This window comes from Artemia franciscana, chromosome 8 (assembly GCF_032884065.1).
Source record: "Artemia franciscana chromosome 8, ASM3288406v1, whole genome shotgun sequence".
NCBI lineage: Eukaryota > Metazoa > Arthropoda > Branchiopoda > Anostraca > Artemiidae > Artemia > Artemia franciscana.
In genome coordinates, this window is record NC_088870.1 from 52,508,068 (window position 1) to 52,523,513 (window position 15,446).

Below are 15,446 nucleotides of genomic sequence, written 5' to 3' on the forward strand. Positions count from 1 at the left end.
CTAATTTATATTATATTTATATTTATATTTTTTTATATTTATTAATATTTTTTTAGTTTTCTTTTTCTCTTATTTTTCAGTTTTTTCCTTTTTTTAGTTTTTTCTTTTTTAGTTTTTAGTTTTTTTTTGTTTTTTACCTTTTTTTAGTTTTTTTAGTTTTTTTAGTTTTTTAGCTTTTTTAGTTTTTTATTAGTTTTTAGTTTTTTTTTAGTTTTTGCCTTTTTTTAGTTTTTTCAGTTTTTTTTAGTTTTTAGTTTTTTACCTTTTTTTAGTTTTTTTTAGTTTTTTAGCTTTTTTAGTTTTTTTTCTTTTTAGTTTTTTTTGTAGTTTTTACCTTTTTTAGTTTTTTTTCTTCTTTTGTATTAGTGTGAAATAATTCAGACGTCATATGCGGACAAACACGACGTCACTCGACAGACAGACAGACAGACATAACCCACAAACAACTTATTTTTATATATATTTATTCATATTTTTTTAGTTTTCTTTTTCTCTTTTATTTTTCAGTTTTTTCCTTTTTTTTAGTTTTTTTCTTTTTTAGTTTTTAGTTTTTTTTAGTTTTTTACCTTTTTTTAGTTTTTTTTAGTTTTTTTAGTTTTTTAGCTTTTTTAGTTCTTTTATTAGTTTTTATTTTTTTTGTAGTTTTTGCCTTTTTCTATTTTTTTCAGTTTTTTTTTTAGTTATTAGATTTTTACCTTTTTTTAGTTTTTTTTAGTTTTTTAGCTTTTTTAGTTTTTTTTTTCTTTTTAGTTTTTTTTTGTAGTTTTTACCTTTTTTAGTTTTTTTCTTCTTTTGTATTAGTGTGAAATAATTCAGACGTCATATGCGAACAAACATGACGTCACCTGATCCATCCACAGACAGACAGACAACTTATTTTTATATATATAGATATATATATATATATATATATATATATATATATATATATATATATATATATATGTAAAATAACTCAGTTTGAAACTGTAGGTGCAATTGCTTCTGGTAACATGTCCATAGATAAAGTACTTCGTGAAATTTTTTTTAACTCCGAGCTGTTTTTGTTTTGACTTTGAGAGGTTTATTTTCTTCGAGATTTGTTTTACTTTAAACATTGTTAACTTCGAGACATTGTTTTCTCTTTGTGGAATTTTTTCTTCGAGATATTAATTTTCGTTTTGATATGTTTTTATTTGTTTTGACGTTTTTATTTTAACTTTGAGACGTTTTTTTACTTTGAGGCGTTTCTTTATTCGAAGCATATTTTTAACTTCGACACCTTTTCGTTCTTCCTGACGTTTTTTTTTATTTTGAAAAGTTTTTTTTTAACTTCGAGACGCTTTTCCTTTGAGATATTTTTTTTACTTCCAGACGTTATTTTTTTGACGTATTTGTTTCAACTTTGAGACATTTTTTTGCTTTGAGATGGTTTTTTACTTCAAGAAGTTTTTTCGTTACATTCTTCAACTTCGAGACGTTGTTTTTTCTTTGTGAAGTTTTTTTCTTCGAGACTTTGTTTTTTAACTTTAGACTTTACTTCTTCGTGAAATTTATTTTAGCTTCGTAACGTTTTTTAACTTCGCTGTGTTTTTATTTTTGGTTCGAGACCATAAACTTTCTTCGTGACATTTTGTTTCAACTTTGAGACGTTTTTGTTTTAACTTTGAGACGTTTTTTTTTCTTAGAGACATTTTTTCTTCGCGAAGTTCTTCTGCACGAAGTTTTTCTTCGAGATTATGTATTTGAATTTTGTGAATTTTTCTTCTTGACTTTTTTTTTTTTAACTCCGAGACGTTTTGTTTCAACTTCGAGACGTTTTTTCTTAAATATGGTTTTTAACCTCGGCTTTTGTGACGTTTTGTTTTAACTTCGAGACGCTCTTTTCCCCGTGATATTTTTCTTCATGATTTTTATAATGATAGAGGGGGATATGGGACCCAGTCATATTCATTACGATTCCATGTCTATCCATTCGTTTTTTACAATCAGAAAAAATATTTAAAGAGAGAAGTGGACCCTGTTTTACGGAGAAAAGATTAAGATATAGCGAGTTTCATAAAGAAAAAATATAACAAGTTTAGTGAAGAGAAAAATCAACATACAACAAGTTTCACGAAGATAATTGAAAATATAGCAGGTTTCACAAAAAAAAATCCACATGCGACATAATTCGAGAAGAAAAATTAGCATACAACAAGGTTCGTAAAGAGAAAAAATCAACATACAGCAAATTTCACGAACAAAAAATCAGTGCGCAACTAGCTCTACGAACAAAAACCAGTTACAAGAGGAGAAAAATCAACGTGCAAGTTTTACGAAGTAAAAAATCAACAAGCAACAAGTTTAAAATGAAGAACAAATGAAAATATAGTAAGTTTGTCAAAAACATAAACCAACATACATTCAAGTTTCTTGAAGAAACAATCCAACAAGTTTCGCAAACCAAAAATTCATCATGCAACATGTTTCACTAAGAAAAATAAATATACAGCAAGTTTCACGAATAAAAAATACGTTACGTTTCATGAGTAGAAGATCAACATACAACTAGTTTCACGAAGGAAAAAAACAATCAGAATGCAACGAGTTTCGCGAAAGATAAATCCAGATAAAACAGCTTTCATGAAGATAAAATAAAAATACAGCAAGTTTCACGAAGAAAAAATTAACTTACAATAAATTTCACGGAGAAAAAAAAATCAATATACATTATGTTTCACGATTAAAGAATCATAATTTTTCAAAAAGCATAATTTTTCACGAAGAAATAAAAATCAAGATTCATGAAGTGTCCACGAAGAAAAAAGTCAACATACAACAAGTTTCACGAACAAAGAATCAACATACGTCCAGTTGCATATATGTATATACATATATATATATATATATATATATATATATATATATATTATAACTTAAATAGCTTAGTTTGAAACTGTAGGTGCAATTGCTTCTGGTAACATGTCTATAAATAAAGCACTTCGTGAAATTTTTTTTAACTCCGAGCTATTTTTGTTTTAACTTTGAGAGGTTTATTTTCTTCGAGATTTGTTTTACTTTAAAACATTGCTAACTTCGAGACATTGTTTTCTCTTTGTGAAATTTATATCTCAAAGGAAATATATATATATATATATATATATATATATATATATATATATATATATATATATATATATATATATATATATATATATATATATATATATATATATATATATATATATATATATATATATATATATATTTTCATGAGACTGAATTTTTCATGAAAAATCATGAACATTTTTTTTTTCATGAAACTTGTTTTATGTTGGTTTTTTCTTCGTGAAAATTTTTGCATGTTGATTTTTTTTTCTTGTTGAAACTTAGCGTCCGTTTACTCTTTTCTCTTCCTGAAACTGATTGTATGTTGATTTTTATTGTTTGTGAAATTTTTCATATGTTGATTTTTTCTTCTTGAAACTTGTTGCATATTAATTTTTTTTTCTCGACACTTGTTGTATTTTATTTTTTTCGTGAAACTTGTTGTATGTTGATTTTTTTCCTTTGTGAAACTTAATTTATCTTAATATTTTTCTTCGTAAACATGTTGCTGTTGGCTTTTTGTTCATGAAACTTGTTTCATGCTGATTTTTTGTTCGTGAAACATAATGCATATTGATTTATCTTCATGGAACTTGTTGTTGATTTTTTTTCTTAGTGAAACTTGTTGTATGTTAATTTTATTATCCAAAAAACCTGTCATATTTTTTTAGTTCTTCTTCATGACACTTGTTGTATATTGATTTTTTCTTCATGAAACTTGTTACATGTTGATTTTATTACAGTGAAGCTTGTTATATGCTGATTTTGTTTTCTTCGTGAAAGTTGTATGTTGGTTTTATCTTAATGAAAACTATTATACGTTAATTGTTTCATCGTGAAACATACTAAATGTTGATTTTCTTATTCTTCGTGAAGTTGGTTGTATGTTGACTTTCTGCTCGTGAGACTTGTTGTAGACCTGTGTGGATTTTTTTTCTTCGTGAAATCTATCTCCATTGTTTCTTTGTGAAACATTTTGCATGTTATTTTTTCTCCTCGCGTTTTTTCTCCTCTGAGTTTTTACTCAGAAAATATAATGTATGCTGAATTTTTTGTCTTCGTGAAACGTAATGTATCCAGATTTTTCTTCATGAAACTTATTATAGGTTGATTTTCTCTCCATGAAACGTGTTGCTTATTGAATTTTTTGGTTTTTGAAACTTGTTTCATGTGGATAATTTCTTAAAGAAACTTAATGTGCCTTGATTTATGTCTTCGAGAAACTTGTTATATTTTTATATTTTCTTTATGAAACTATTTGCATGTTGGTTTTTCTCTTTGTGGAATTTGTACGTTGAATTTTTTTCCCTGTGAAACCGGTTTAGTTCATGGAAATTGTTGCGTGCTGATATGTTGATTTTTTCTTCGTGAAACGTGTTTCACGTGGATTTTTTGTGTGAGACTTGTTCTATTTTGAGTTACCTTCGTGAAACTTATAATATGACAATTTTGATTGTTTTCTCTTCACGAAACTAGCTGTATGTCGATTTTTTCTTCATGAAACGCGGGTTTTTCTTTGGGAAAAATGAAGCATGCTGATTTTTGTTCGTGAAACTTGTTGCATCGGGATTATTTCTTCAAGAAACTTAACGTATCGTGAGAAACTTGTCTTTGAGAAACTTTTTATAGTTTTATTTCTTCTTCATGAAACTTGTTGTATGATAATTTTTCTTTTCGTGAAACTAGTACCCCTTTTTTTACATGCTACTAGGTTAGGTTAACCTAACCGACCTAACCTATACACGGTGGGTAGGGTTATGTTAGATGGCGTGGGCATCCAACCTAACCTTCCATGTGTAGGTAAACAAACACATTCAAAAAATTAATATGCAACAAGTATCACGAAGAAGAATCCAACCTATAATACGTTTCACAAAGAAAAAAATTCATTATGTTTTACGAACAACAATTCAGCATGCAACAAGCTTCACGAACAAAATCAAATGCAACATGCTTCATGAAAAAAATATTAAGAAAAATTTAAATTTCACGAAAGAAAAATCAAAAATCTGCGTACAACAAGTTTCATGAAGAAAAACAAAAAATGCAACAGGTTTGATGAAGAAATAATCAAAATATAACAAGTTTCTTGAACAAAAAATCAACAAAAATCTAGTTTCACGAAGAGAAAAAATAAATTAACGTACAACGAGTTTCACAAAGAAAAAAAAATCAAGATACAACAAGTTTACTAAATAACCTAAATACTAAATACTAAATAACCAGCCACGCCAAGAATCGAACCCGTACCCCACGAATAAGGGATTCCAACCCAGCTCTCCAACCACTTAGCTAGGACGGCTCAATCGTTTAGGACTAGGCTGGATCTAAGATCAAGTTAAATTAATATTATAGTTTACAACTTTTTTGTATAGCAAAGTGTTCAATTTAAAGTTTTAAAGAGTGTCTGAATATACCTTTCTTGGTGGAGTCCGAACCCCAAAGAGGCTTGGCAAAAAAAAATTATTTTATAAGTTAAACTTTTTCTATTAAATTATAATTGAAACTTTTTTATTTCTCCATTTTTCACTCTTTTTCATTAAATTTGATATCTTCTAGTATTAAATCATGAGCGCGAAGTTTTTTCCCTAAAATTCATGCTGATTTCGTATGGCAACTCTGATGACGGCACGACGACTTTTATTCTAAATTCAAGGGTGAATATTAGAGGGCCTGAAAATGTTCTTGAAGGAAGCCATTAAAAATAAGGTTTTCCAAAAGGTGTGTGATGTGGATGCTTAAAAATTTAGTTTTATGCAAAAAAACACGATTTTTTACATGTAACCTCGTAAATTTTCAAAAACTAACTTTAGTGGTTTTAAATTAAGTAAGAATGAGGGTTATATGCTACTAAATATTCATGTTTAACTTTCAAAAGCTGCTAATAAAAGAGAAATACCTTACAAAGGCATCTTGTGCAATTCCCTTCGTCCCTGAAGAACTTTTTCCCACTTGCAATCTGTCGTCCTAAAAAAAAGCACGTTTTATTATCCCCATTGCTTTGCAACATCACCCCTCTCATGGTCGTGGTGCTTTGGCGAGACGTCACAAATTCAGGATTGAAATAAAACGCCTCACTCGGGTGAGCAACACTATTAGGATCTTCTTCTTCCTCTATAAATGGTGTGTCTCTCATTACTTCATTTTCTTCTCCAAGACGGTCTTTCTTGTGTTTCTCTTTCTTCTCTTTTTCTGTTAGTTCTTCGCTCAACAAATTTAATAATTCAAGCTTATTTGCTTCTGGCAAAAGCTTGTAAACAACAGGAGTTGAAAATGCGGCTAGATCACCAGATTCCAAATTTTTCTCTTCAGGGGCATCTAGTGGAGAAGGTTCTGTTTCACTTGGAATCAGGTCCAGATGTTCGCACTGCTTACCTGAAAGCATTACAGGGACATTAAGCAACGTTTACCATACTTATTATTTATGTTTTTCATGCTGATATCATTGGCATGCTCTTTATCATTGAAAAATAGAGTAAATTTCAAAGATATAAGTAAAACAAAAGTAATTATAAGAAATTTTAATAATAAAGAAACGAGGAATCTTAACTTATTCTATTTTATTCAATATTCTTATTATTGTATGTGTCTTTTCTTGAACACAATTACAGCACTGAAAGAGAGACGGATTAAGAGAAATTAGAAAAGAAGCAGAGTGAGGGTGAGAAGAAAAGAGAGAAAAAAGGTGAAATAGATAGAGAGGGGAATGCAGACAGAGAGATAGTTATTGAAAGCAAACGTCCAAAGATTGTATAATTTTTGAAGGCCAAGATGATCCTGATTCTGAACTATCTGTGAGCTAAGGAGATTCCCACTCCTAGGTTGTTTTTTTAATAATTTAACAAAAATAAGGACCATCGTAATTCCACAGACATATAAAATGTCTAGATAAGAAAAGTTTGTCTTGAGCTAGAATTCCGGAGAGGCAGTTTGTTTATTAGACAGATTAAATCTATCTACTAAGCACAACAGTACTCGGGAGTAATTAAATAAGCTAATCCAAGCGTATAATTAACCGGCTTTTCTTCTGTGTCACTACTGGAATTTTATCTCGCAATTACTATGCAAGTATTGTTACTCTACATGCCTTTTCTTGGGCAACTACTTTAGGAGCGCTAATTAGGTGAAGGAGAAACAAGGGAACATGCGACCCCTCCCACAGATTTTGGAAACACCTTTATTTTCCTTTTTTGTTAAAAAACTGAAAAATTCTATTTATTGATAAATTCGTTTCTTTTTATTTTCACTGAGCAAAATCGACGCCCTCCCCCTATGAGTTTTTGTGACTTGGCACCGCTGTACAGCATGAGATTATAAAATTAAAATAGCTATTTATACAAAAACATTAAAACTGTTTATTTTTATCAGCTTAAATACTTTCTAAACAACACAAGCATATACATTTTTTGGTAAATAAGATAGTAATAGTGATAATGAAATCAGCTTGTTTGAATTGATTAAGTACAAAATTGCGCAACCATACATATTTTATAAAATCCGGGAAACAGCAAAAATAAAAATTGTAACAAAAAAGACCTCAATACACAGTTGTGCAGTTTCGAAAACAGTGAGTGCCAAGTTTAAAAAAAGGAGCGTAGGTAAAAAATCAGCAAAAATAAACTAAAAATGTATGGCACCAAATAGCTTTAGAAGACGTAATTTTCCTTTAGTGTAACCAAGCAGAATTTCAACAGCAAGGGTGAAGGAGCTGTTAACCATATACCTCAATATCCGTCGGGACATGAGGATATACCATTTTCACAAGCTCCCTCATTAAGACACATTACTTTACAGATTTTTAGCTATTTCCTCGTTATTCAAGCTACTTGCGACTTCCTGTTGTAGACGCTTGATATCTTAAACAGATGAGTATGAACAAATCCTACTATAAGCCTTGGCTAATCCTATACCTCCAGAGGCACTTAGGGTATCAAAGAAGAGCTTCCAGTCTGACCTCAGAAGTACAGCCTCCCACACGTCTTCCCACTTGGTATGCACAGATGCTTGGATATTTTTGAGGTCAGTTGTTTTGCTATATTTGAGGATATTCTTCTTCTAAGAATGCGGACGCCAAAACTACTAGTGCCAGAAGTAGCACAGCGTAACCATGCAGAATAAAAAAGAAGTAAAATGCCAATAACAAAAATAAAGCAGTAGTCCAACCCTATACAAAAATATCTGTCGGGGCATAAGCACATACCCTCTCCACAAATTTTATCATTTAGTTACGTTACTTTACAATGTTTCAGATTCTTAGCTATTTTGTCTTTATTCGGGCTACTTTCAATTTCCTGTTGTTGATGCTTGATATATTAAACACTTCAGTATAAACACAACCTGCTTTAGACCGTAGTTTCTCTTGGACCAGCAGAGGGTTTAGGGTATCCAAGAACAGCTGCCAGTCTGAGCTCAGGTGCACAACTGCACATGTGTCTTCTCGCTTGGGTTACAGAGCTGCTTGTAGATTTAACAAGTCAATGAATTAGCTATGTTTGAGCATATTCTCCTTTTGAGGGTATGGACGCAAAAACTGCTTGCGCCACAAACAGTTTAGTGCAACCAGGCAAATATAAAAAGGAGTGAAAATGACAACAACGAAAATGAAAAGCAGTTCGACCATATACAAGAATATCCGTTAGGAAGTGAGTATATACCATCTCCAAAAATTCTCTCATTAAAACACGGTATTTTATACTCTTTCAGATTTTTAGTCATTTTGTCTTTATTTGAGCTACTTACGATTTTCTGTTGGAGACACTTGAGATCTTAAGCACTTGAGAAGGGGCACACCCTGCCAGAGATCATCCTGCACCTCCAGAGCTGATTACACCTCCAGAGGTGTAGGATTTTGTTATCCAAGAAGACCTGCCGGTCTGATCTCAGGTGTGCAACTCCTCCCCCCCCCCCCCATATTTCCATTAAGTTTGCACAGACGCTTGAAGATTTTTGAAGTTGGTAGTTGGCTATGTTTGAGGTTATTTCACTATTGAGGGTATGGATACAAAACTACTAGTGCCATGGGTAGCATAGCGTAACCATGCAGAATAAAAAAAAAGTAAAAATGCCAATATTAAAGATGAAGCAGTAGTTCAGTGATTTACAAGAATATCCGCCAGGACATAAGCATATACAATCATTAAACGTTCTATCACTTAGATACGTCACTTCAGATTGTTTCAGATTTTTAGCTATTGTGTCTTTATTCGAGCTACTTACGATTTGCTATTGTAGACGCTTGAGATCTTAAATACTTCAGTATGGGCACACCCTGCCATAGACTGTGGTTCATCCTAAGCCTCAAGAGGCATTTAGAAGGTGCAAGATCTTCTTATCCAGGAGGAGCTGGGCGTCTCACTTCAGGTATGTAACTTCCCACACATCTTCCTTCGTCTTCATTCGGGTTATTTTCGACTTACTGTTGTAGACTCTTATGATCTTAAACATTTGAGTTTGGATACATTCTGCCATAGTCCGTGGTTCATCCTGAACTTCCAGAGGGACTGAGGAGGTGCAGGGTCTTCTTATTAAAGAACAGCTTCCAGTCTAACCTCAAGCCTGCAACTTCCCATGTGTTTTTATACTTAGCTTGCACAGTTGCTTGGAGATATTGAGATCTGTGGTTTCCTACGTTTGAGGTTATTCTACTTTGGAGGGTATGGATGCAAAAACTACTACGGCCACAAGTAGCATAGCTTAACCATGCAGAATAGAAAATTTATAAATGACAATAGCGAAGATAAAAAAAAGAAGAAATTATAAATGACAATAGCGAAGATAAAAAAAAGAAGAAATTATAAACGACAATAGAGAAGATAAAGCGAAGATGTTGTCTTTACATATTGTCTCATTAAAACACGTCACTTCATACTCTTGCAGATATTTTGCTATTTCGTCTTTATTCTGGCTACTTTCAATTTCCTGATGTTGATACTTCTGATCTATGATGCTTGAGCCTTGACAATACAGGCATAACTACGTCAGCAAGAAGAAGTATAGCGATACCAAGCAAAGATAACAAGAGCTAAGAGCTTGTATAGCACTTTTGACGAGGCCAGAAGAGCTAAGAGCCAAGAGCTCATATGGTATGAGCTCGAACAAAATTCTAAGAATCAATAGATTAATTTAAAAGGAAAATCAGAGGCTTAATGCCGGTTGGGATTTAAAATAAGAGCTTTGAGTCACGATGTCCTTCTAAATATCAAAATTCATTAAGATCCGATCACCCACTCGTAAGTTATAAATACATCATTTTTCTAATTTTTTCCTCGCCCTTTAGCCCCCCAGATGGTCAAATCGGGGAAAACGACTTTATCAAGTCAATTTGTGCAGCTCCCTGACACGCCTACCAATTTTCATCGTCCTAGCACGTCCAGAAGCACCAAACTCGCCAAAGAACTGAACCCCTCCCCTCAACTCCCCCAAAGAGAGCGAATGCAGTACGGTTACGTCAATCACGTATCTGCGACATTTGCTTATTCTATCCACCAAGCTTCATCCCGATTCCTCCACTCTATGCATTTTCCAAGATTTCCGATTTCCCCCTCCAACTCCCCCCAATGTCAACAGATCTGGTCGGGATTTGAAATGAGCGCTCTGAGACATGAATTCCTTCTAAACATCAAATTTCATTAAGATCCGGTCACCTGCTCTCAAGTTAAAAAATACCTCAATTTTTCTAATATCTCGAAATTAACACCCCCCAGCTCCTCCAAAGAGAACGGATCCGTTCCAATTATTTCAATCATGTATCTAGAACTTGTGATTATTCCTCCCATCAAGTTTCACCCCGATCTCTCCACTCTAAGCGTTTTCCAAGATCTCTGTTTCCCTCCTCCAACCCCCTGTGTCCCCAGAGTCGACTCCAATTCGAGTCAAAAATGGAGCATCTGAGACATGAGATCCTTCTATATATCAAGTTTCATTAAGACCTGATCATCTATTCGTAAGATAAAAATACCCCCATTTTCACGTTTTCCAAGAATTCCGGTTTCCCCCTCCAACTCCTCCCAATGTCACAGGATCTGGTCGGAATTTAAAGTAAGAGCTTTAAAGCACAAGATCCTTCTAAATATAAAATTTCATTAAGATCCGATCACCCGTTCGTAAGTTACAAATACCTCATTTTTCCAAATTACCCCCCCCCCCTCAACTCCACCAAAGAGAGTGGATCTGGTCCGGTTATGTCAGCCACGTATCTTAGACTTGTTTTTATTCTTCCCATCCAGTTTCATCCTGATCCCTCCGCTTTAAATATTTTCTAAGATTTCCGCCCCCCCCCCCCAATGGCGCTGGATCCGGTTGAGATTTAAAATAAGAGATCTGAGTTACGAGGTCCTTCTATATATGAAGTATCCTGAAGATCCGATCACTCCTTCGTACGTTAAAATACGTGATTTTTTCTAGTCTTTCAAAATTAACCCCCCCCCCCCCAATTTCCCCAAATAGAGCGGATCCGTTCCAATTATGTCAATCACGTATCTAAGACTTCTGCTTATTTTTCCCACCAAGTTTCATCCCGATCCCTCCACTCTAAGCGTTTTCCATGATTTTAGGCCCCCCCCCAACTCCCCCAATGTCACCAGATCCGGCCGGAATTCAAAATAAGAGCTTTGTGACACGATATCCTTCTCAATATCAAATTTCATTGAGACCCGACTCACCCGTTCGTAAGTTAAAAATACCAAATTTTTTATAATTTTTCAGAATTAACCCCTCCCCCCAACTACCCCAAAGAGAGCGGATCCGTTCCGGTTATGTCAATGATGTATCTAGGACTTGTACTTATTTTTCCCACCAAGTTTCATCCCGATCCCTCCACTCTAAGTGTTTTCCAAGATTTTAGGTTTCCCCCTCCCAACTCCCCCCATACCGTTCATAAGTTAAAAATACTTAATTTTTTATTTTTTCAAAATTAACCGCCCCCCTTCCAGATGTTCAAATCGGGAAAACCTATTTCTAATTTAATCTGGTCCGGTCCCTGATATGCCCGCTAAATTTCCTCGTCCTATCTTACCTGGAAGTGCCTAAAGTAGCAAAACCGGAACCGACAGACAGACCGACAGAATTTGCGATTGCTACTTGTCACTTGATTAATATCAAGTGCCATAAAAAAAAAGAATTAAAAACACCAATAGTTCAACCGTATACCTGAATATACATCGGGACATGAGCATGTACCACCCTCACAAGTTCCATCATTTAGACACGGTACTTCACACTCTTTCGCATGCTTCACTGTATCGTCCTTATTCCGACTACTTTCAAAATCTTGTTGCTGATCTCTGGAGCAGGTGCTATTATCAGAATTGAGAATAAATCCTTCGCCGCAGTCACATTCAAAACTTCCTGGAAGATTTCTACAAAGCTGCTCACATGGGGCTTCGTGACACTCGTCAATATCTGAAATCGGAAATGTCAAATAATCATTATATAGGATGTTTAAAAGGCATCTGGTTATCTTTCTAATAACGCTAATTGACTGACCAAATATACCAAATTGGGGCTAAGTTTAAATAATTTTACTGTTTTTTACCGGATTACCTGATTTTTACCTAATTTTAATAAATCAGGATTTAAGAAACTTGAAACTTTAAATACTGATTAACAATTAAATTTTTTATCGGATTTCACTAGAAATGTCCAAATTGCTGAATTCTTCGTTACTGAAAAGATAAGAGAATTACGCTCTTTTTTACGGCCTTTTGGAACAATATATAACTGGGTCAGAATTAAAGATAAGCCCATTATCAATAAAATAATCCGTAAAACAATCGGAATTAAAAGAAAGGTGGTAAATGGTGTTTAAAAGGCATCTGGTTATCTTTCTTATAACTCTAATTGATTGACCAAATATACAAGATTGGGGGCTAAGTTCAAATAATTTTTATTCTGTACAGCAAAATATGATAATATGGAAAACTGGATAGTAGGCATACTGACTTGATTAGGCTGTATTCTACCGTTCCAAGGGAAATGGAAATAAAAGAAAGGTCCCTATTTGCAAGTTGGACAAATTTTGAGAGCCTTTAGATGGCTGTAGTATAGTTCCCACATATAGTAAAACTTTTGGTACAAATTCCCAACTCTGAATGGCTCTCTTATTCATTTCAGGCCCTAATTGTATTGTTGTAATACCAAAGAGATTTAAAGTTCTATTTTGCAGGTAAGTAAGAGGTACCGAATTCTCTAAAATCTAAAATTCTCTAAAATAATCCGGTGACAGCAAGCTGAAATTCTTCGTTATTTAAAAGATAAGAGAATTACGCTCTCTTCTTACGGCCTTTTGGAACAATTTATAACTGGTTCAAAATTAAAGATAAGCCCATTATGAATAAAACAATCGGTACTTGTATCATATACGCCAAACCTACTATTCTTCTAATATGTTTTTCTCTAACGCTCAATCCTAATTAAATATTACAAAGTAAGTTAAGAATATAATACTTTAGAAACAAATTTGGGCTGTACCTTTGCACATTAGGGGGTGGGGGAAGGATAGCGGGTCTTCATGCATAATGTGCTTGTTACAATTATTCTGCATATTATTTAGTAAGAACGGTTTTCTAACTTCACACTATCCAAACATTTTGCTCATTTTCAGAAAAAAGGATTTAGGCCCATTTTGCAAATAGCCATGCGATTATCGACGATTCTAATAAATTTATGAAAAGTCCTTCTTAAAATTTTCTCCTAGTATTTTTTTTTCTTTTTAAGGTGTTTGTGGTCGTCAAAAACTGAACAAGACCTTATTAGCTTTAATTTCAGTGATATAATTAACAAATTAATGAAATTAATGCAAGTTTAATAATTTACAAGTATTAAATTGATAATTCAGATTCAATAAGTTTATTAAAGTACACTGTGTAATTAACAGAAGCTGCCTTAGAATATCATTCCTAGTAAATAGACGATTACAAGGTTAAAAAAGCATAAATTTGGAATACTTCCAAAAAATCTTCACACTAATTCTCAAGCTAGTGCAAACACTTTTGTTGGAGAAAACATTGAGACAAACGAATCATAGTTCAATCGATATACTTGAAGCATTGCTTCCACTTTTGCTTCTCAGTGCTTCCACTTTTTATTCCACTTTGCTAATTTAATCCAATAGAGATACTTCGTTTTATCTTCATTAAGAGTAGTTGGAAATTTTTTTTACAACTCTCGTTCTCTATTCTTTTCTACTCTCATTTACAGCTTGATAGTGTCACTTACAGCATTTCCTTTTTCTTATTAATTCTTCTTTATTATTTTTTATCTACATATTTTTTCTTCTACATTAGAATTGGCTGGGAATTTTATATCCCTGAATCCAGTCATTTTATTTATTATTATCGTACTATTAAAAGGTTGATTAGTGTCACTTGTAGTATTTCTGTTTCGTCCGACTCTGCTATAGTACTACTTTCACATACTTGTCTTCCTTCTACACCAGAAATAGTTGAAAACTTTATTCAGGTTTATTTTTTAGACTTTAAGTTTTAGACTTTCAGCCCTTTTTATTTTCTTTAATAGTTCATAATTTCAGCTATAGAGTTTCCTAATAAATCAATTATCAATTCAGAGAACTTATTTTGCTTAAATCGTATTTTCTCAAGTTTTTTTTAGGAACAAAATTGTCCAGTTATCTAAACTTTAAATTCTACAAGTAATAGACCCCTTTGATAAAGGAAAAAAATTGTAACGCAATAAATAAAAATTAGCATAACATAAGTGCAAAAATAAACTATCTTCTTTAAGTATAATGTTTTATAAACAGGGAATTTTATCTCTGGTCTGAGGATTTTGGGTTTCGAAACAAGTTATCCGCGTATACCATGCAAAACAGTGCTAGAAGGTCGTGTAGTAAAAATTGAGAATTTGGTTTCTTCCGTGAATAGGCTGTTAAAAGTGTTTATCTCAAAACCACTACTTCACAGGAAATGCATTATGAAATGCGAAGAACAAAGTTTTTTTTAAATTCTTTTTTCATCATTTAAACTTTAAACTTGATCGTTATAAGTTTGTTTTATTATAGATATTTTTGATTGAATTGTAAAAAGTGTTTGTTCAAAAATATTTATCCCAGTGTAACGCAAAAAATCGCAAGAATTCAAACGCAAGAACAAAACGCAAGAATTAAAACGATCTGATTGGTTGGCTGGAAAACCCCTCTGGCCAATTGATAACAATAAATACCGGGACAAACTTGTGGTAACTTTTTGAAAAGGGCTGATATTTTATCCAATTTGACTGACTATCGTCGCCAAAATTTTTGCGCTCCGTTTTCATCTTGATCAGGCAACATAAGAAAAATAGTTCCTTTATTTTTCCATGTGATAAAAGCTTTTATGAACTCTCTATTTTCGTAAGTCAATTTGTACTGATATAAAATCTAT

At 32.7% G+C, this 15,446-nt stretch overlaps 1 protein-coding gene across 3 annotated transcripts in view; it reads right to left on the reverse strand.

Moving 5' to 3' along the window:
- LOC136030558 (fibrillin-1-like) overlaps window positions 1–15,446 on the reverse strand; it is a 134,964-nt gene that overhangs the window by 29,939 nt on the left and 89,579 nt on the right. For all 3 annotated transcript variants that reach the window (XM_065709615.1, XM_065709616.1, XM_065709614.1), the window contains 2 exons: window positions 12,217–12,468; window positions 5,969–6,444 (listed from right to left, as the gene is read on the reverse strand). In XM_065709615.1, coding sequence (XP_065565687.1) covers window positions 5,969–6,444; window positions 12,217–12,468 — 728 coding nt within the window. The remainder of the gene's footprint in view (window positions 1–5,968; window positions 6,445–12,216; window positions 12,469–15,446) is intronic.